This window comes from Nanorana parkeri, unplaced genomic scaffold (genome assembly GCF_000935625.1).
Source record: "Nanorana parkeri isolate BGI_ZX_2015 unplaced genomic scaffold, ASM93562v1 scaffold570, whole genome shotgun sequence".
Classification (NCBI taxonomy): Eukaryota; Metazoa; Chordata; class Amphibia; order Anura; family Dicroglossidae; genus Nanorana; species Nanorana parkeri.
The window spans coordinates 762,507-784,117 of NW_017306838.1; the positions used below are offsets into that span (position 1 = coordinate 762,507).

Sequence of the window (21,611 nt, forward strand, 5' to 3'; positions counted from 1 at the left end):
GGTGGTGTTTCATTTTAGACTGGGCTGCATTACAATTTTGCACACTTTGAATAGTTGCCATGACCGAAAAAAAGGTTGAAAAATGCTGCGTTTAGTGATCTTCTGTTTGTGTAAGCTAATTAATTCCTAGGCTATATATAAATGTTCTGAATCACTGTTACTGAAAAGAAACCTTTAGGGCTTGTTCACACCAGTTACGGATTGATTGACAGTTACGGCTCTCTGCAGGGAGATGATCGAGAAGTGAGCGAGCGACGCTATGTGTTTGCTCACTTCCCGATCTATTGAGCCGACCTGTGACAATTTAATTGTCACAGGTCTGCTCGAAATATGAGGATGAGTGATTTTCACTCACCTCATAGTTCTCTTTTAATTTTCACAAAGTCTGCCGCTTCAGTTTGTATGATGGCAATTTGCAATTAATTGCAATTGATCTGATCACTCTTCATAACATTCTGGAGTATATGCAAAGTCCCTCTTTGCTATCAAAATTAACTTAATGCCCCAAAAGACATTTCCCCTGCATTTCAGCCCTGCCACAAAAGGACCAGCTGACATCATGTCAGTGATTCTCTCGTTAACACAGGGGTCAATGTTGACGAGGACAAGGCTGGAGACCACTCTGTCATGCTGATTGAGTTAGAACAACAGATTGGAAGCTTTAAAAGGAGGGTGGTGCTTGAAATCATTGTTCTTCCTCCGTTAAGAACCTTGGTTACCTGCTAGGAAACATGTGCAGTCATCATTGCTTTGCACAAAAAGGGATTCACAGGCAAGGATATTGCTGCTACTAAGATTGCACCAAAATCAACCATTTAACGGATCAAGGTTCAATTGTTGTGAAGAAGGCTTCAGGGCGCCCAAGAAAGTCCAGCAAGTGCCAGGACTGCCTCCTAAAGTTGATTCAGCTGCGGGATCAGGTCACCACCAGTGCATCTGCACGCACAGTGAGGCGCAGACTTTTGGAGGATGGCCTGGTGTCAAGAAGGGCAGCAAAGAACCCACGTCTCTCCAGGAAAAACATCAGGGACAGACTGATATTCTGCAAAAGGTACAGGTACAGGGATTGGACTGCTGAGGACTGGGGTAAAGTCATTTTCTGTGATGAATCCCCTTTCCGATTGTTTGGGGCATCCGGAAAATACCTTGTCCGGAGAAGAAAAGGTGAGCGCTACCATCAGTCCTGTGTCATGCCAACAGTAAAGCATTCTGAGACCATTCATGTGTGGGGTTGCTTCTCAGCTAAGGGAGTGGGCTCACTCACAATTTTGCCTAAGGACACAGCCATGAATAAAGAATGGTACAAAAACATCCTCCAAGAGACACTTCTCCAAACCATTCAAGAACAGTTTGGTGACGAACAATGCCTTTTCCAGCATGATAGAGCACCTTGTCATAAGGCAAAAGTGATAAGTGGCTTGGGGAACAAAACATCAAAAATGTTGGGTCCATGGCCAGGAAAATCCCCAGACCTTAATTCCACTGAGAACTTGTAGTCAATCCTCAAGAGGCGGGTGAACAAAACAAGAATGCACTGCCATCAGTTAAGATGTGGCCCAGAAGTTGATTGACAGCATGCCAGGGCGAATTGCAGAAGTCTTGAATAAGAAGGGTCAACACTGCAAAAATTGACTCTTTGCATAAACTTAATGTAATTGTCAATATACCATAGTAACATCTGACAAGAAGATCCTAAAACACTGAAGCAGCAGACTTTGTGAAAATTAATATTTGCGTCAATCCCAAAACTTTTGGCCAGGACGGTATGTCATACATCAGCAGCCGTGGGACCCTTTAAACAGAGTCTATTTACCTGCGTAAAGTCAACTGTCCGCTTTACACTGGAAGTGATTCGGGTGCCTGTAAATTCTTCTGATCTCCTCCGGGGGCCAGTAAATGTATGCCCCCAGACACGACCCCCCGAAATTCCCCCTTGCTTCTTGGGCTCCACTGCACCTCCTGCAGGCCTAATTGTTCTTGATCAGCTTAAGTGGGCTGCAAAGGGGACATTAGGGGTCAAATAGATCCCTAATGTCTCCTTAAACAGCAACCATCATCACTAAGGTGCCATAACACAGGGGGCTTTTGTGTTCATTAGAAAACAGAGTACAAAATCAGAAATTTGAAAACCTATGGGTTTCTGAAGATTGTGCACTATGCTTTGAAACAATTGAATATTCAGGCAATAAGACTTGATCATCACCTCAAATTGAACTGGCAATGGCTTTCTTGTAGGACATGGTCTGATAGATATCCACTTCTTTGAAGGCCTTCCACCACTCCGTTCATTGGACATCGCTAACACAACCTGACGATCATTTACCCATCTATCAAAACATTTATAAAATATATAAATATGTGCTGGATAAAGAGTAAAAAATCAGTATGCAGCTAAATATTACGTCTATTTAAATAAAGAGATTTAATTACTTGATTATATGTACTTACGAATGTCTTGCCTTTGCACTACAATACTTTCTGTTTTTGTCTGCTTCAATGATTTGTCCGTTTCTCCAGCACTGTCCACACACAAACTTAATGTTCAAATTTGGAAGCTCAGGATTATTCTGCACGTTCAAAAGCTTAAAACAAATTGACAAATCATTAATTCTACAGGAATACAGGAAATGTATTAGTTTAGTAATAGTGTTTTTTTTTAACAAAACAATCTCTAGGTTTGGTTTGTATGAATTTTTCAGAATATAAAATAAATAGGTCATGGATTAATCTAACATACAAAGTATGAAAACATAAACTGATAGCTATAACTGAATTGAAAAGAAACACCCCCCACATAGTTAAACATATTATTTTCAGCACTTATAACATTTGTTACAAAAGTGTAAAGACTTACTTATATAAAGGAATATAAAATAAAAAATAATATCTATTTGCACAAACTTGTCCTTTAGGGCCCGTTAACACCAGATGCACTGCGTTCCGGCCCGATTCTGCCTGCGGTCCGGTGCGATCAAAATAGTGCTTGCAGCATTTCGATCGCACCGGACCACAGGCATAATGTGCCGTGCGATCCTGTGTGGCCGACCGTATTGTGGCCGGCCACACGCCCCCTCCTGCCCCACAAAAAAGTGAGCTGGTCGCAATGCGAGGCAGTGTGTTCTGGCCAGAATCGGGCCGGAACGCACTGCATCTGGTGTGCACGAGGCCTTAGAAACATATCATTAGAATCCCTGTACATAATAAAAACATATACATGTATCATGGTGCATATTGGCCTCTATCTTTTTCATTAATAAAAAGCAAATATGGCAGCCACTCAGGTCTTTTTAAAACTAGCAAAAAGGGAAAAGGTGCATATGGACAGGGCAGTATGCAAAACTGTAGAAAAAATGTCCACAGAACACTTTCAAGCCAGTCAGCCACAAAGACAGAAAACAGACTAATCTGTTCAATTACTCAGGTTAAAACAGTGCTTTCAGTTACATACATTTGCAAAATATATAGGCAAGCCACCCTGCTGCATCAGGGCACCTCTGATAACCGTGGCCCTTATCTCTGAACTACCAGAGTTACCCAATTGTGGCACATACTGTATATGAAATAAATCCAAAAAAGCAAATATGGGAGCCACTCAAATCTGTTTAAAACTAGCAAAATGTGGCTTCCCCGTATATTTGCAAGTGTATGTAACGAAAACCTCTTTTTTTTAACCTGAGTAGTTAAACACATTATTTGGTTTTTATTTTGCTGGCTAGCTTGAAAGTGTGCCATCTGTGAGGAAGGTGATGCTTCAGCATCACTGGACCTTCCAACAAGATAATGATACCAAGCATACCTCAAATTCCACCAAGGCTTGGTTGCAGAAGTCATGGAAGATTCTACAGTGGCCATCAAGTCACCTGACAACCCCATAGAAAAATTCTGGTGGCATTTGAAGAAGGTGGTTGCAGCACACAAACCCAAGAATATTAGTGAACTGGAGGCCACTGCTCATGAGGAATGGGCTAAGATTCCCCAGGAACGCTCCCAGAAGCTGGTGTCTGGCTATGCATCTCATTTGCAGCAAGTCATAACAGCAATGGGTGCTCTATAAGTTAAAAAAGATGCGTGCCATGAAGGGGTTGAATAATTCTTCTGCTGGGCACACACCTTACAACCATCGCAAGACTTGTCTTGCGATGGTTGTAAGGTAATTAAAAAAACGTACGATCTGCCTATCTTGGACAGGCAGATCGTACTTGCGATGATCGCAAGCCCGCCCCGCTTGCACACACCGGCCCGTGCGACTTTTATCTTGCGAACATGCCACACACCCGCCGACAATCGTACGATTCTCGGCGGGTTTTCGAACATGTTGAAAAGATAAAAGTTGTGCGACCTTACAGTAGGAGAGGTCGCACGCCTTCCACACACCTTGCGATAATCGTATGATAGCGGGATTTCTCGCGATTATCGTAAGGTGTGTGGGCACCTTTAGAGTGAAGTCATTAAAAGTTGCACTCTCAATTGAATTTGGGGAAACCACTTGAAACATTTGTTGTCTTGACCTATTTCAATTGCTATTGTTTGATATGTCCATTGCAAACAGCTAAAAGTCTGTAAATTTTGTAAATAAACAGGATTTGCAATGGGGGTTGAATAATTTTGATTACAACTGTATATCCAACACAGCTGCAGAAAAAAAATAAACCAGTTCTAAGCCAACATCTTTCTTTACAAGAAGTATCTGGTACTACATTTTATAACCGAGTTACTGAACCAGAACAGTCAGTCAGATTGGGAGTACCGACTGCATTCTTGTTTTTAGAAAAGTGAGTTAAAGGAGAACTATGAGGCGAGTGCTTTTCACTCACCTCATAGTTCTGGCCGACCTGTGACAATGAGACTGTCACAGGTCGGCTCAGTAGATCGGGAGGTGAGTGAACACATACCGGAGTTCGCTCACCTCTCGATCCTGTCAAGGCTCTCTGCCGTGACAGGGGAGGGGCTGGATTCCCCCCTCCCCGCTCCGATCCGCCAGCGCTGACTGGCGGAACGGACGGGGGAGGGGGCGGGTACAGCGGGCTCTGCCTCTAGATAGGCAGAGCCAGCTGTCAGTCACGCAGCTGGGCAGATCCCGGCATAATTGTCGTGATCCGCTTCAGCTGCGGCGTCTCAGTAAACCGCGAGCTACAGCTCGCGGTATACTGAGCCTAGGGTGACGGGAGGACGCTAGTTTGTGTCCTCCCGTTACCCTAAGGAGAACTATGGGGAAAAGCCTTAACCCCATAGTTCTCCTTTAAAGTATGGCAGTTATAAGAATCAGCTTTGCAGTCTGCAACTAGCCTTTATATAGGTGTGGTCAGCAATTACATTTTTCATATTGCTCTCAGTAATGGTTTTATTTTATTAGCATCAACTCACAAAGTCATAAGGCATGTGGCACTGTCATTATTGTGAATTATTTGCTTATTTTTTAGCAATCCGCTTTGCTTTAATTCACTACAGGTTTAATTATAAGGATCTGCTAAAAGTTCCTCCACATATCATATAATAATTTTTCTGTATGTAGGTATCAAATCACAAAGTAGTGATACACAGACCATGGGCCCTATAGCAAAAAAAAAAAAGAGAGTGTGGCAGCAGACATTATGGGTAAATGCTAGTTGCTTGGCTTTCTCTAGCTTCAACATTTTCTAAATCACTGACCCAGAAGCAGAGACATTTCTGATCTGCATAGTTGCTCCAGGTCAGTGACGCAAAATAATTAGCCAGGCAACATGGGTTTAACTTTAAACAAGAAGGTGCTAGGCCAGGTATATAAGTGGTCACTGCTGATCATCTGCCTGGCTTCTCTGTCTTCAGTATTTTTAAAGTCACTGACCCAGAAAAAATTTATGGATCATCTGCTTCCTGGTGGGGACCCACGGGCAAAAGTGGAAACCACTGATACGCTGGAAACATGGTCACATAAAATGAGGTGTTTCTGATGTCCACAGAAACCAGAGTGTCTCCGTGGAGCCATAGAAAGAACAAAATGCTTCACACCACATCCAGATCATCTCCAGACCAGATTTTTTCCAGACCCAAAATGCATCCTATTGTATCCCTATGCTATCTCTGGCCTCTGTTCACACCAGCACAGTCCGTTGCAGACCAGACCAGAAAAATACTGCATGTTTCATTTGTTCTGGTCTGGAATGCACTGGAACTGCGGGCAGGTACACACCATTTTCCGGACCAGATCCAGATCGGAAAATGGTGTGAACCTGCCCTAACACTGCATACAACAGAAACAACGCTCACAAGTGCTTGGGATTGGGGTCAGGGGTGTAGTAAACAAGTTATTAGGGTGCTTTTAATCTCCAAAGAAAAGTTGGAAAGTGCAAATGAAAGGTTTTTGCAGCCTTAGGAGTTTTAAATGACCCATGACTAGAAACAATATTGGTAGAAGAACAGGTTGATCCTCTAGTTTCAGAGTGGTATGCGCTGCATTAGTAAGAGCTGAAACGGTCTCCTTTAATTTAGGAATAATTGCGGAAGACTAACTCCTTAGGGGTAAGAAGTGCATCAGACAAGGACTTGAAAGATTTAGGATAAGAAAAAAATCTCTGTGGTCGATGGCTCAGAAGCTGCCAAGACTGCAGGTAAATCAGAAGGGCATGAGAGTGCACTAGTAGCCACTGTGCTCCGAGTCAGCAATTAATCGGATCAAAGTCTTGCATGACCGTGGTTAAGACCACAGCAAAAAGGGTAGAGCGCCCAGCCACACCACATAGAGTTAATGAGGACTCAAAGGACAGGAGAGGAAACAGCAGAGGACAGCATGACCCCAGTCTGAAGCCGATGGCACCATCAGTACAAAGTGAGCTGGGGGCACTTGGTACAGTAAGACTGCCGCAGACCCCCCCCTTCCTCCCCAAGTATAAAATCAGACATGTTGCAGCAGTAAGGTAATGTACAGCGTAAGGGTAAAAGGCCTGAAGTACTCACGAAATCTGGACAGCTGGTAGCAAAGTAGATTCATATCCATGCTGTCAGATGAAGTTTTTAGCTGTTTATTTTGGCACTTATAATGTTATTTACAGAAGTAAACATTAATTGCTGAAAGGCATCTCTTTGAAAATATATATCCAAAATGAGGGGGTTGAATTCTCCTCTTCTATTGACTTAGGAGTTGCGATTCCAAGCCAGCTTATTATACTGCATCTTATCTGTATGCAACTTTATAATAACAATCCAAAAATGTACCTGAGGCTTAAGTGCACTGGACTCATGTGCCCAAAATTGCTGAGATTTCAGCACAACTTCATCAAATGTAATCCCTAAATGAAAAGAAACAAACAATGTTACAAGAGAATTAACTGAAGAAATGCATTATGTACATTTCTTGAAGTAACCTGTCCCACCTGTCTCGTTCTGTATGACCCAGACCCTGAGCTCCACCAAGCTGTGAGCATAGAAGCACTCATCTTCTCTTAAACATCCATAGCGTACCTCATGGCGACAAAGATCAAGCACAACCTGACTGTTGAAAGGGCGGATCTTGCAATACTTTACAATTGCATCTTTGAACATGTGAACAAGGCATCTGCATAATTAAAACATGAATTGTAATACATTCATTATTAGGCTGAAGCAGAAGTTCTGGCACATATAAAAAACACTGATGTAGCTGAGTATTCCCTTCAAATAATTATATTTTACATACAAGTACAGTAGCTTAAGTCTGGTAGAGGTATATACATCACATAAGTGGCTGAGTATAATACCAAATCCTCTGGCAGATAAAATGGCAGGAGACAGGCTTCAGAGACAGAAGAAGCACAAGAGTACAATTGTTTTTTTTAGCACCTATACAAAAACAAGCAGTTAACCCTTGCAGTGCAGGGGTAGCCCCACTGCAGGGGTTAAATCAAAAGTCTCCCCAAAGATGTTCTTTAACCCTTGCAGTGGGGCTACCCCCGCACTGCAAGGGTTAAAAGGAGAACTATGGGGTCAGGGCTTTTCCACATAGTTTTCCTAAGGGTAACGGGAGGACACAAACTAGTGTCCTCCCGCCACCCTAAGCTCAGTATACCGCGAGCTACAGCTCGCGGTATACTGAGACGCCGCAGCTGTGACGGATCCCGACATTACTGTCTGGATCCCCTCAGCTGCGGGATTGACAGCTGGCTCTGCCTATCTAGAGGCAGAGCCAGCTGTGCACGCCCCCTCCTCTGCAGGGATAGATCGAGAAGTGAGCGAGCGACGCTATGTGTTCGCTCACTTCCCGATCAATTGAGCCGACCTGTGACAGTTTCATTGTCACAGGTCTGCTAGAACTATGAGGCTGAGTGATATTCACTCGCCTCATAGTTCTCCTATAACTGCTTGTTTTTATCTAGGGGCCAGAATACAGAACATATACTCATCTGATCCTCAGCCCTGCCGCAGTAGGTTGTGACGTCGCCTCCCCCCCCTCCGCCGAGGATGTGGTATGTCCTTTGGCATTCTCACATCTAATGCAGGTGAATGGACCTGTATTAGACGTAATGACGTCAGAAGGAGCGTAAACTGCTGGAGCCCAGGGGAGAAGAGGCGGCAAGGATCTGTCTAGCAGTCCCACTGCTAGCATTAACCACCTCCCGTCCATGGCCGTTCCTGAACGGCTGGAGGGGAGTCTTATAGGAGCGGGATGGCGTCTTAAGACGTCCTTCCCCTCCCCCAGCTTGTGGGGAAACTGTCAGAGATTTAAACAGCCAGCGATGGCTGTTTACATTCAAGCGATTGGGCCCGATCACTTGTGGTAGGTGTGGGTGGGTGTGTGTGTGTGTGTGTTTTTAATAATTGTATTGTAAGCTCATGACATTTGAATAGGTTCAGCCAGCTAACGACGGCTGCCAGTGGCAAGATTCCACAGACGACAGCTGAATGTAAATACAGCAGGTAGTGGGCTGGTGCAATAGCCAGCCTGCTATTGGCCATTTCAAATTGCAATAGCAGGCTGGCTATTGCACCCACCCACTGCTTGATGTGCCCTCCTCCCAGCGTGGACGAGAGAGCTAGGGAATCCAACCAACTAATCAATAATAAGAATAGTTGACAACTATTCTCATTATCGGTTAGTTGGTTGCAGCCCAAATATAAACTTTATTCTTTTTTTTTTTTTTCTTAAATCGGCAAGCACACATGAAGGAAAAAAAATAGCAATTTGATATTTGTGGCAGCTTGTTTCTGATCCCACATACAAAATGTGATTCTGCTTCTTTGGTCAGAATGAAAAAGGGAAGAAGGAGAACTGGCAGCATCAACAGATATTTCTGTGCAACTGAAGCACAAAAAATAAAAACACTGACACATGCATGTATTTTTTACAATAACATGCACTTAATATCCCGCAATAAGCTAGACAATAAAGTTGTACTATAGAGGGTAAAATCATCAGCACATATGGCAAATTGGCATTCTGAGTTGACTTTTTCTTTACGTCAGCAATGAAAACTATCACATAAAACTATGTAAACATACTTATTTTCTTTAAAACTGTGCTTGGATACAGGATGTGAGCAGGTAAATGGATTTTCCTTACTTTGCTGGCTAATCATTCTGGGTTTGTGGTCAAAACATTTCTGAAATACAAACAGCAAACTGTTATAAATATATGCTCTTTAAATTGACTCTACATTGGCTGCCACTAAAATAGAAATAAATAGTCATACCTGTACACCCTGTGAGGAACATATTCCATACTGACCTTTCCTGCTGCTGGCTCTTCTGTTTTCTGGAGAAACCAATGCTTGAATACATTTCTGAATCTGACACTTCCAGGAGTGTCAGATTCCTGGTCCTGCTCTACGCATTGGGGTTCCTCCTTCTAGCCCCTACATAAAGTATTTTAGTGGCTGGATATCAGCTTTAAGCCTTTAGATTCCACTGCCACTTAAGGGAACGCAATGCATCACATTGCGGCAGGCTCACTTTTTGGTGGGGCAGGAGGGGGCATGGATGGCCATTGAAGTGAATGGCACCGTAGTCACGCCCTCCGGCCCAAAATGCGATCCTTCTGGCACATCGCCTGTGCCAGAAGGGTGTTAGGCCCCATTCACACCTGACCGTTTTGTAGCGCGTCCTAGGCTCGATGAACGCTCTACAAAACGGTCAAAAAAATAAATAGCACTGTAGTCAATGGCCTCGTTCCCACCTGTCCGTATTTCCGCCTGTCCCGAACGCACTACAAAACGGCCCACGCATGAAAAGGTCCCGGAGCGTTTTTTGCTGCGTATTGGTCCGTTTTGTAGGGCGTTTTCCATTAGTATACTGCCAAGTAGCCTTTGGAATCGCGCGACGGTCGCGCGGCTTTTTTACCGCAAATCGCGGTAAAAAAACCGCGTGACGGTCGCGCGACAGACGCGCATATTACAATACGCATAGGTGTGAATGGGGCCTTAATCTACTGTTTTTTTCCATGCAGCCACAGCAGACTCCAGAGGTTGCTCTAATCTACAGGGTGCACTTCACAGTGCTATGGGGGAAGCCGATCAAGTGATCTGTGTGATTAACCCTTTCACTTCCATTGCCATAGCTGTGTTACCGTGGGGCAAATACAGGATGAAAAACCCACAGTTGCAATATTGGCATTTGGATTATTATTTAATTATGCTGCTTCCAGAATTCCAGTAGAATTAATTCCATGCCCCTGTGGCACTGTGCTCCTGTTGTTCACCCTGGTCACTGGGGCTAACTTGCACCTCTGTGAGAGTTGTAGGATGCCAAGGTGGGGAAGAGATTGGTGAACTCTAAGCACTGGGTTCAAAGCTGCCAAAATCCTAGCTGAAGTGTCAGGTAAGCAGCAGATCAAGGATAATCTAGTTCCAGATTGTCCACAAAAGTGACTCAGAGTTTATCAGGCCCTGCATATACAGTATATGTATCACAGCTGAGCAGCTTACCTCACAAAGAAAGACAAAATTCCCTGAGTACTCCTGCAGTAGATTAGGGATTGTCAGATTCACTTTTTTGCTGCCTCCAAAGAGAGTCTCCCTACAGAATGTTCCTTTCCTCTCTAAAGTCCACACATCAATTTCTTCTTGGCAGTATGCAAACGTGCAGTTTCCTGAGTATGTGCACTCCATGCCTTGGGCAACATCTAGAAGAAACAATGTTTAACATATAACAATTCAAACAGCTAACAGATATGTTATTAAATAAATGTATATATAACAAGAACCTGTGGACAGGCTATGCACATTAACATATTTTTATATCTTAACTAGCAGTAAATGAGTTTTAAAACAGACCTTCACTGACCTCTTTAGCAGCATACACTGCGGAGCAATTCATCCTCAATGGTCACAGAAGCACTGAAGTTGTTTGAGTTGTCCTCTTAAACGTTCAGCTCACCCTAAATTCCACTCTCAGGTCTCTTGCTCTGTTTATATTAAAGATTAGAATGCTGGAAGGTTGCTTGGAGAGGTTAGCAGGATGAGCTGCCTGAGAAATTGACTTAAACAACTTCAGTTCTCCTGCAGTGAACCCTCAAAATGAATTGTTTCACAATGCCTGCCGCTACAATGATGCCTTCTTTTACTGCTTGTTAAAAATAATAGGATTTTTGTACTCACTGTTAAATCATTTTCTTGGAGTCCATTCAGGGAAACAGGAAGTGTAAAATTGTTGGTTTATGCTGCTGCCCACAGGAGGGCTGTACAAAAAAGGCCAACCCAGGATAAACCCTGCTACAACAAGCACCTCAGTTTCATAACGAGCATGCTCATAAACTGGACTCTAAGAAAAGGATTTTACCATGAGTAAACAAAATCGTGTTTTCTTTCTAGTACATTGAGGGACATAAGAAGTGGAAAACCTTCAGTATGTCCAAAAGCAGTCCAATTAATGGATAAGCAACACAGCAAACAACAGTAACAGCCCGCGAAAGCAACAGAAGTTATGTTGTATTCTTGTTTCCCATAACTCCCTCTGTGTGTACTCTGGCAGCTCGAACAGCTGCATTAGGAACATTCCATTGCTTCCACAAGAGTAGCCGTCATGCTGAACTACTGCTAAAGTTCTTTTCACATCAAGGATTTCCGCTCCTGGCTGAGAAATAGTCTATAGGGGCTGTAAGTTGAGTCTATGAGTGTCCTACTGTCCATTATTTAAACCCTGATGAAGGGGGATTCCTGACCCCCGAAACTAGTTGGCTGTGTAAATCTTCTTGTCATCATTTGTGAAGCCAATTAAGTTTTTTGTGGACTTGAGATGATTACCTGGTGTTCTTTTCTTTTGTCTACTTTCACAGGGATTTCTCATTCTGGGCATCCTCTCCCTCTGAAGGATCCCCATGTTGTGAAGAGCTGTCCGAACAAAGCCATCAGGCCCAAATATTGCTCTTTCGACTACAAAAAGGTTGCGGTCTAGCGCCACATTGGCACTCACCTCTTAGATCAGGCTACTCTTTAATAAAGGCCAATAGGCACTTGGGGAGGGGCATCTTGTAAGGCTGTTTTCCATCTCCATATGGAAAGACTTTGAACAGCTGGTGCATCAGGAAAGTTTTGACAATTCCAGCTGGTTGCCTGTAAACAAATTCCTTAATAATGCACCTAGAGTTCAGGCTCATCCAGGGTACAGAGGTAAAACCAAAATCCACAAAGTTGAAGAGATCTGTGCTACATATAAGCCTGGCTTTCAGGCAGCAGTGGAGATAATATTCAGTTGGGTGACTGGTGGCTAATGGAGATGAGAGATGGATACAGATGGTCCATCACCTATGAGTTTTCTCTATATACTATATGTGCAGACTGTGGGCATGATGCAAGCAGCACCGGAGCCATTATTAGAGAGTGAGCTATATGAGTACGAGGCCAACCCTTATGTACTCACAAACCCAACCGCTGTCAGCAGGTGAGGGTCAAAGTCCAAAAGGTGACTGCAGGTGAGCAGTAGGAACAGACCGAATATCGGCATTCAATGTGGTTCTTTGCAACGCAGGAACAGCAGCAGGTAGATGCTTTCTCTACAGTGAATGATAGGAAAGAGAGCGCAGACTTCACGCAGTAAAATATGCCAGCACTTAGTTCCTTAGCATTAACCATTTTTGGGCTAGGACCCAAAGTAAGGTGGGGATTGTAAAATAAGGTAGCTGCTGTTGCTCAACCCACTCGGTCTAGTCACAGAGTGAATCATCAGAGACGGAGAAAAAGCTGAGGTAATGCCAATGGCTCTGGACCTGGAAAGCACTCATGGCTAACTCCAGAACAAGGTCACTTCCAGAGTTAGCCCCACAATGTCCAGTCCAGGCAAGGCCAAGCCAAGGACAGTCTAGTTTAGTTTTTCTTTTTTACAGCAGAGCCAAAGAAAAGACATCCACCCTCCTAGGGCAAAAGCTAAAAACTGAAGCATGCTGGTAGTAGGGGGTGTTATCCTGAGCTGACCTAGAAATGATTGTTTTCCAGTGTCCAATCATCCCTCAATGGATGAGAAAGAAATGTAAATAACTGTATGCCCATAGCCTGGCCAAAGGTTTAAGCTAATTCTAAACTTTGTAAATGTTAATCATTACCTGCTACATTTCAATGTGTAAATATCTGAATGTATATTGTTAACCTTCATGGTGCTTATACCTAGCCTAAACTTTCCAAATGCTGGACTAGATCTGAGTACTGCCAGCATCGATTGGGCTATGTAAATTTTCCTTAAAGAGGAACTACAGGAGTTCGAAAAGTTAACCCTTGCAGTGAGTCAATGCTGATCATTCACTTTTCTGTGGAGAAGAGAGACCAATGACTACACATTAGTGTGTACAATGCATTCACCTTTTTGCATGCAGAACCCAACAAGAGGGAATGGGGGTTCTTGGGTGGCACAGTCTAAAATGGACAGATGCCTCCTAATTCTTTGGTTCTAGACTACACATTGGACTAGTTACAGCTTGTCTAACTATCAAATGTACTTTTCGTTAAAAAAACAAACAAAAACAAAAAACTACCATGGCAACAAAATGACATAATGTATACACGGAGTGGCCAGATTATTATGACCACCTGACGTTTGTAGGCAAATTAGCTACAATTAGCTATATATTCGCACTGAAGTTGCTAGAGGGCCAGACCATTATAAAATAGGGAAGCAGGTTGTTTACCACGACAGTAGAAGTTATTTTTGTCTGAAGATATGGGTAAACAATGCGATTTAACAGCCTTTGAACATGGGATGATTGTTGGCGCTTGGAGCCATGGAGCGAGTATCAGCAAAACAGCAGAATTCGTTAAATTTTCAAGGGGGGCTCATTGTTAAAGTGTTTAAAGACTTGACTGTCAGCCGAAAATCTGGGTCTGAAGGTGCGAATTGTGGCCGTCAGCGACTAGTCAATGGTATCGCAGAACGGAGAGTGGCAAGACTGGTACAAGACAACAGAAGGGCAACAGTGCAGTGTCAGATTCCTCGCATCACCTTTCAACATCTCGTGGAGTCACGAGGCGGCCCAACAAAGTTATCTCGTGGAGTCATCTCATGGCCCAACGAAGTACTGATGGGGTGGTCATAATAATAATAATATATATGATGCGGGTTTAAACTAGTGACTAAGTAAGCAAAAGTAAAAGAGGAACATTTCTCATACATCAGGAAAAAAAAGTAAGCCAAGCTGAATTTACCTTTACAAATATAGTATTGACCCGCATACTGATTCTTTGTTGGTCTTGGTCTTATTTTTTTCCACGACTCATCTGCAGAGTTTTTAATCTGCCCAATAAAAATGTCCTTCTTGCATTTATGTTCCAGTTTGGGTTGGTAATTGTAGCTTTGAAGTTTTGATCCTGAATAGTTGAAAAACACAAAGTTAGTAAACAGTATATTAAAACTGTCCATCAAAGTAAATGTTTTAAAGACATTTTAGCAAGATGACTTAAATGCGTAAGTTTTCACATACAATAACATTAAATCAACTACATCAATTAAATTTTTGCTCAATTAGGCCTCTTTCACACAAGGGAGGCAGCAGTTCAGCGCGGTCCCCATGCAATCTTTGAAAGGGCATTTTTGGACATTTTCAGCATTGAAACGCAATTAAAAACTTCAAAAAACGCACTGATCAGCGTGTTTCCATTGAAAGCTATATTGAAAAAGCGCTGAAAAAGTAGCTCAAGGAGCAGTTTGGGTGGCAGGCGGATTGAAATGAGCGATTGTGCGTGTTTGCGTGTACAGGCCCCATAGAAATAAATGTTGGTGGTTCAACGCGGAAAAATCTGTGCGACCGAACTGCCTTGGTGTGAACGGGGCCTTATACTTCAAGAAAATGTGGAAAAGAAAATGTGTAGCTTATAAAATGTAGGCGTTTTTCTACACTGTATGATCAGCCCTACAAAATCAAGAATCTGGATGACAAACACCTTTTACTTGTTTCAAATCTGTTGACATTTAGTGCATTTAATATCATAGAACTTACTTTTTCCAAATGACTTGGGCTAATCTTGTAACAAAAAAATGACAAATATTCTACCTGCTTTGGTGAAACACAGCTGACAGGCTTGCCTGAATTCATGTGTATCTTCTAAGGGGTTCACTGTTTCCAGAAGGCTCGCACTGGACATTGGCGCTCCATTAACAAAGCTTTTCGACAAAGATGCTTTTGTATGAGGTCCTGAAACATCTACAGAACTCTCAGTTTGGAAAAAGTATCCTGAATCATTTACCTGTATAAAGTTAAAAAAGGAAAATATATTTTGCTCTGGCTTCAAAACGGCAATGAAATTAAAGATATGGAAGACCTTACTCAGTCTCTACAGAGAACAATTCAGTAACACCTGGTTTTACTGGCACGAATTCACATTCTCCAGTGCACATGAAACCTTGCTGGTCGACTGAACCTGCTTGCGGATGGTCGCGGTCTGGATGGAGGAGGGGACCTCCCTTTTCCGCGCTCCTCTTCCCTTTTAACAAAATGTCATAATGTATACACGGAGTGGCCAGATTATTATGACCACCTGACGTTTGTAGGCAAATTAGCTACAATTAGCTATATATTCGCACTGAAGTTGCTAGAGGGCCAGACCATTATAAAATAGGGAAGCAGGTTGTTTACCACGACAGTAGAAGTTATTTTTGTCTGAAGATATGGGTAAACAATGCGATTTAACAGCCTTTGAACATGGGATGATTGTTGGCGCTTGGAGCCATGGAGCGAGTATCAGCAAAACAGCAGAATTCGTTAAATTTTCAAGGGGGGCTCATTGTTAAAGTGTTTAAAGACTTGACTGTCAGCCGAAAATCTGGGTCTGAAGGTGCGAATTGTGGCCGTCAGCGACTAGTCAATGGTATCGCAGAACGGAGAGTGGCAAGACTGGTACAAGACAACAGAAGGGCAACAGTGCAGTGTCAGATTCCTCGCATCACCTTTCAACATCTCGTGGAGTCACGAGGCGGCCCAACAAAGTTATCTCGTGGAGTCATCTCATGGCCCAACGAAGTACTGATGGGGTGGTCATAATAATAATAATATATATGATGCGGGTTTAAACTAGTGACTAAGTAAGCAAAAGTAAAAGAGGAACATTTCTCATACATCAGGAAAAAAAAGTAAGCCAAGCTGAATTTACCTTTACAAATATAGTATTGACCCGCATACTGATTCTTTGTTGGTCTTGGTCTTATTTTTTTCCACGACTCATCTGCAGAGTTTTTAATCTGCCCAATAAAAATGTCCTTCTTGCATTTATGTTCCAGTTTGGGTTGGTAATTGTAGCTTTGAAGTTTTGATCCTGAATAGTTGAAAAACACAAAGTTAGTAAACAGTATATTAAAACTGTCCATCAAAGTAAATGTTTTAAAGACATTTTAGCAAGATGACTTAAATGCGTAAGTTTTCACATACAATAACATTAAATCAACTACATCAATTAAATTTTTGCTCAATTAGGCCTCTTTCACACAAGGGAGGCAGCAGTTCAGCGCGGTCCCCATGCAATCTTTGAAAGGGCATTTTTGGACATTTTCAGCATTGAAACGCAATTAAAAACTTCAAAAAACGCACTGATCAGCGTGTTTCCATTGAAAGCTATATTGAAAAAGCGCTGAAAAAGTAGCTCAAGGAGCAGTTTGGGTGGCAGGCGGATTGAAATGAGCGATTGTGCGTGTTTGCGTGTACAGGCCCCATAGAAATAAATGTTGGTGGTTCAACGCGGAAAAATCTGTGCGACCGAACTGCCTTGGTGTGAACGGGGCCTTATACTTCAAGAAAATGTGGAAAAGAAAATGTGTAGCTTATAAAATGTAGGCGTTTTTCTACACTGTATGATCAGCCCTACAAAATCAAGAATCTGGATGACAAACACCTTTTACTTGTTTCAAATCTGTTGACATTTAGTGCATTTAATATCATAGAACTTACTTTTTCCAAATGACTTGGGCTAATCTTGTAACAAAAAAATGACAAATATTCTACCTGCTTTGGTGAAACACAGCTGACAGGCTTGCCTGAATTCATGTGTATCTTCTAAGGGGTTCACTGTTTCCAGAAGGCTCGCACTGGACATTGGCGCTCCATTAACAAAGCTTTTCGACAAAGATGCTTTTGTATGAGGTCCTGAAACATCTACAGAACTCTCAGTTTGGAAAAAGTATCCTGAATCATTTACCTGTATAAAGTTAAAAAAGGAAAATATATTTTGCTCTGGCTTCAAAACGGCAATGAAATTAAAGATATGGAAGACCTTACTCAGTCTCTACAGAGAACAATTCAGTAACACCTGGTTTTACTGGCACGAATTCACATTCTCCAGTGCACATGAAACCTTGCTGGTCGACTGAACCTGCTTGCGGATGGTCGCGGTCTGGATGGAGGAGGGGACCTCCCTTTTCCGCGCTCCTCTTCCCTTTTTTTTTTTTTTTCCTTCCCCTTATCTTCCAATTTCATAAATCTTCTTTACCTTGCTATGATCCTATCTACTCCTAGTTTTGTTTGCAATCTTCTCTTTGAACACGGAATTATTATCAGAATTGTGACCACTTGCTTGGATTGCATATCCCCAATTGCTTTAACATTACTTGCTCAGGGACATGACTCTATGGTTCCCATACAGTTCTAGGTGCGATTTATGTACTAGTTCTCTGTTCTTGTTTTCTTGATGTTCTACATTCCTTAAACTGCTTGGTGTTTATACCCCCGTCCTGTCCAGGCCATTTTTCAGTGTTCAGTGCTGCGTTACTTTGACTGACATTTATTCCGTCATGCAACGCTGTACTGAAATTAATTTTATACCATTTTTTGGGGACAGATAGAGCTTTCTTTTGGTGGTATTTAATCACTACGGGTTTTTTTTTTAACTATATAATGAAAAAAGTACAGAAAATTTTGAAAAAAAACCTGTTCTCGCTACGTTATGTTATAAAACATTTATTATTACCCAATTTTTTGGTAAAATGTAAAAGACGGGGTCACGTCGGGTAAATAGACACCAAACATGTCAAGCTTTAAAATTGCGAGCACCCGCTACATCGCAAAAAACTACCATACTCAAAATTGACCACAGCCGACGCTTTAAAAGCTTTTATTGCTTATCAGTTTAGTGTTATCAGTGATTGATGGCCCTAGAATTATTGCTCTCACTCCGACGTTTGCGGCAATATGTAACATGTGCGGCGCAATGGATGTAATCGTCGTTTTCGCACGTAGGCGTACTCGACGCATGTTTGCGTGTGCATGTGAGGGTGGGGGACTTTAATTTTTTTTTTCATTGCTTTGATATGTGACTTTAAATTTTTTTTTTAATTTTTAACTTTCATTTTTTTCCACCTTTTTTTTTCCACTGAAGTTTATTGCTATCACATAGGGAGCAAACAAGCTCCCTATGTGATAGCCAATTTGCAGTGACAGGTCCTCTTTATGGAGACATCAGGGTCTTTAAGACCCCTAATGTCACCTTGGGACCCCCAGGGAAGCTGATGAAGCAGAGACCTGCTTCACCAGCTCCTCTCCGGTTTCTGTACCGGAGAGTGACAGTGGAACGCAGGCAGTGATGTAATACACATCACTGCCTGCATTCCGAAGAGGAGGAGATCAAACGAAGCTTGTGTACTGAGCTCCGTTTGATCTCCAGCCGCAGAGCTGCTGTGCCGGTCCCGGGCTCACACCGGGCACAGCGGAGCTCGGGATCAGCAGCAGCGGCGGAGGGGGCCGCACACCCGCACGCATATTACAAGCGATCGGGCGACTAAAGACGCCCATCCGCTCTCAAGAATCCGCTGTCCGGCCGTTTTAATTACAACGGCCGGACAGCAGGTGGTTAAACAAAAAATTTACAAAAAAAAAAAGGAAAATATGTGTGCTGCACAAGAGACTGGTTATAAATTTCACTCAATTTTACACAATTTTATATCATTCCAATCATTGCCTTTAAACTCTATTTCTGACTTCCAGCTCACGTCATTGAAGAAAACCTAAAGCTGATATTATTTATCATTATTTATTGAGTTGTTTTTTTGTTGCTTGTGTGTACTATTGGAGAGATCCCCTTTACTTTCTGTCCTGGAGATACAACAGAAAAGTGACAGCTGTCACCACCAAATGTGCTCCCATTTCCTCTTCCTTATGTTCCAATTTCTTTCATTCTTATGTGACCGGACCATTTTCTTCTTTATCTTTCACATGCCACAAAATTTAGTATTCCTTAAATTCACTTTCAATCTAATTTGCTTAGATTCTTTCTTCAGAACACATTATGCAATGTACTATTCCATTGTCTTTCATATTATCTGTTAGCTTAGTGCCTATAATGTGCCCAGCGCTACATAAATATATTCGTGAATAAATAAAATATATGCGCATAAACTGTGTGTAAATAATTATACTCTGCACCTGGAACGGTTTTGTGCGTTACAGGATATACATACATGGAATACTTCTGACCTTAGAAATAAGAGGTCATTGAGGTCTGGTGAGTGAGTAGTGTATAAGGCATCAGAATGGAGGTGAATGGACATTTGGAAACAGATTGAGTACAAATGGAGTGTTTTCGTTTCACACTGCAACACAGTGGACTTTTGCTTTCACATTGGAATTGTGTGGACTTTTATTGTTTATTTTATTACAGGTTTATAAATTATAACGTACAATCTATGGGTTTATTATTCATGTATGTAAAGTGTTTTAACGTAATTTGGAATAATTATTGACACACAGTTTATGCGCTGGGCACATTACAGGCACTACTATACAATTATCCAGGGCCATACTTTAGCACACATGCTATTCCTAGTGCCAACTAGGCAACAAAGAATTGTCTATACAAATGATATGTTATCTTGCTTGATGCATGCTCTAGTATGACGAGAAACAGAATGGTAGAGATCATATCCCCTTGTTGTAACCTCCTCACATTAAACACTTCCATCAATGTGCCCTGTATAAATACTTTTCTTTTTGTTTATCCATGACATTTAGCTACACTTCTTAAATGGAATGTAATCGCAGTCTTCATGTCTATAGTCAAAACTTAAACCACTATACTAAACATACATACATAAACATTCTTCACCGAGAAGAGTCATACGATAAACTACGTCCTTTTAAAAAAAATGTGTAGTCTACTAACTAAATCATCATTATTATTATTATTATTATTATACAGGATTTATATAGCGCTAACAGTTTGCGCAGCACTTTAGAAAACTAGTGGGAGTCTGGTATAATACAATTTCAAGAAAGGAGGGTTATGAGGGCCCTGCTTGTGAGAGCTTACAAATATGTATGTAATAGGGATGTACCGATACCGATGCTAGCATCGGAATCGGGCCCGATACAGGGCATTTTGACAAATACTTCAGGTGAGGTCCTAATTTAGGTGGCCGGAGACTGCCAGATGACCCGGCTTGGAGCGCTGCCTCAGCGGTTACCTGAGCCAGCTAAATTAGAACCCCACCTGGAGCTCCTCCAACCGGACTAGCGCTGACTCGTCGCTGCTCTTTCCACTGTTCGAACACCAGACACAGTGAGTGAGGGCATATTGGGGCGGGGGGAGGAATCACTATTAAGCAGAGGATAATTGTAAATGTATTGTCTGCACTGCATTAGCAGTATATACAGGTGAAACGCGAATAATTAGAATATCGTGCAAAAGTTCATTTATTTCACTAATTTACAATTATCCTCTGCAAACATGAGTGGATTAAATGATCTGTATGTAGCCCTGTACTATGGATCATTAAACCCATTCATGTTAGCAGAGTATAATTGTAAATTTATTGTTGCAGGCACTCTATGTGAACATGTGCTATATACTATATATAGAATGCACTGCAACAATAGATTTACAATTATCCCCTGCTAATATGAATGGGTTACCTTTCAAAGTATTTTATTCATTTTCCAAAGTAGAATAAAACAATAAAATAGCACATGATGCACAATCAGTATAGCATACAATTGCATTTCAGATTCTTCCACATTAGCATAGTCAAGTAGTAGGGGGGGATCACTAGATGCCATACACACAATATATAATAGTTCTGTAAAACAGATCATATCTATAACCCTATTCTTGCCAATTTATCCCCCATCAGCAAAAACAAAACTTAAAACAGTCTGACAGGAATATCTGGCATAGGGATCCGCCTATGTCTGCAGCAAACATTTGTTATGATCTCCTCCATATCTATATAAATATAAGACTTTCTGTCCAACATCAATGCACTAA

The 21,611-nt window shown here is 42.0% G+C and overlaps 1 protein-coding gene across 1 annotated transcript in view; it reads right to left on the bottom strand.

Annotated features, from left to right (window-relative positions):
* ZC3H7A (zinc finger CCCH-type containing 7A) overlaps window positions 1-21,611 on the bottom strand; it is a 58,140-nt gene that overhangs the window by 8,234 nt on the left and 28,295 nt on the right. The window contains exons 9-18 of the mRNA XM_018562287.1: window positions 20,888-20,956; window positions 15,750-15,851; window positions 15,422-15,614; window positions 14,577-14,738; window positions 10,872-11,068; window positions 9,451-9,551; window positions 7,350-7,531; window positions 7,192-7,265; window positions 2,449-2,582; window positions 2,204-2,327 (exon numbers count right to left, since the gene is read on the bottom strand). Coding sequence (XP_018417789.1) covers window positions 2,204-2,327; window positions 2,449-2,582; window positions 7,192-7,265; window positions 7,350-7,531; window positions 9,451-9,551; window positions 10,872-11,068; window positions 14,577-14,738; window positions 15,422-15,614; window positions 15,750-15,851; window positions 20,888-20,956 — 1,338 coding nt within the window. The remainder of the gene's footprint in view (window positions 1-2,203; window positions 2,328-2,448; window positions 2,583-7,191; window positions 7,266-7,349; window positions 7,532-9,450; window positions 9,552-10,871; window positions 11,069-14,576; window positions 14,739-15,421; window positions 15,615-15,749; window positions 15,852-20,887; window positions 20,957-21,611) is intronic.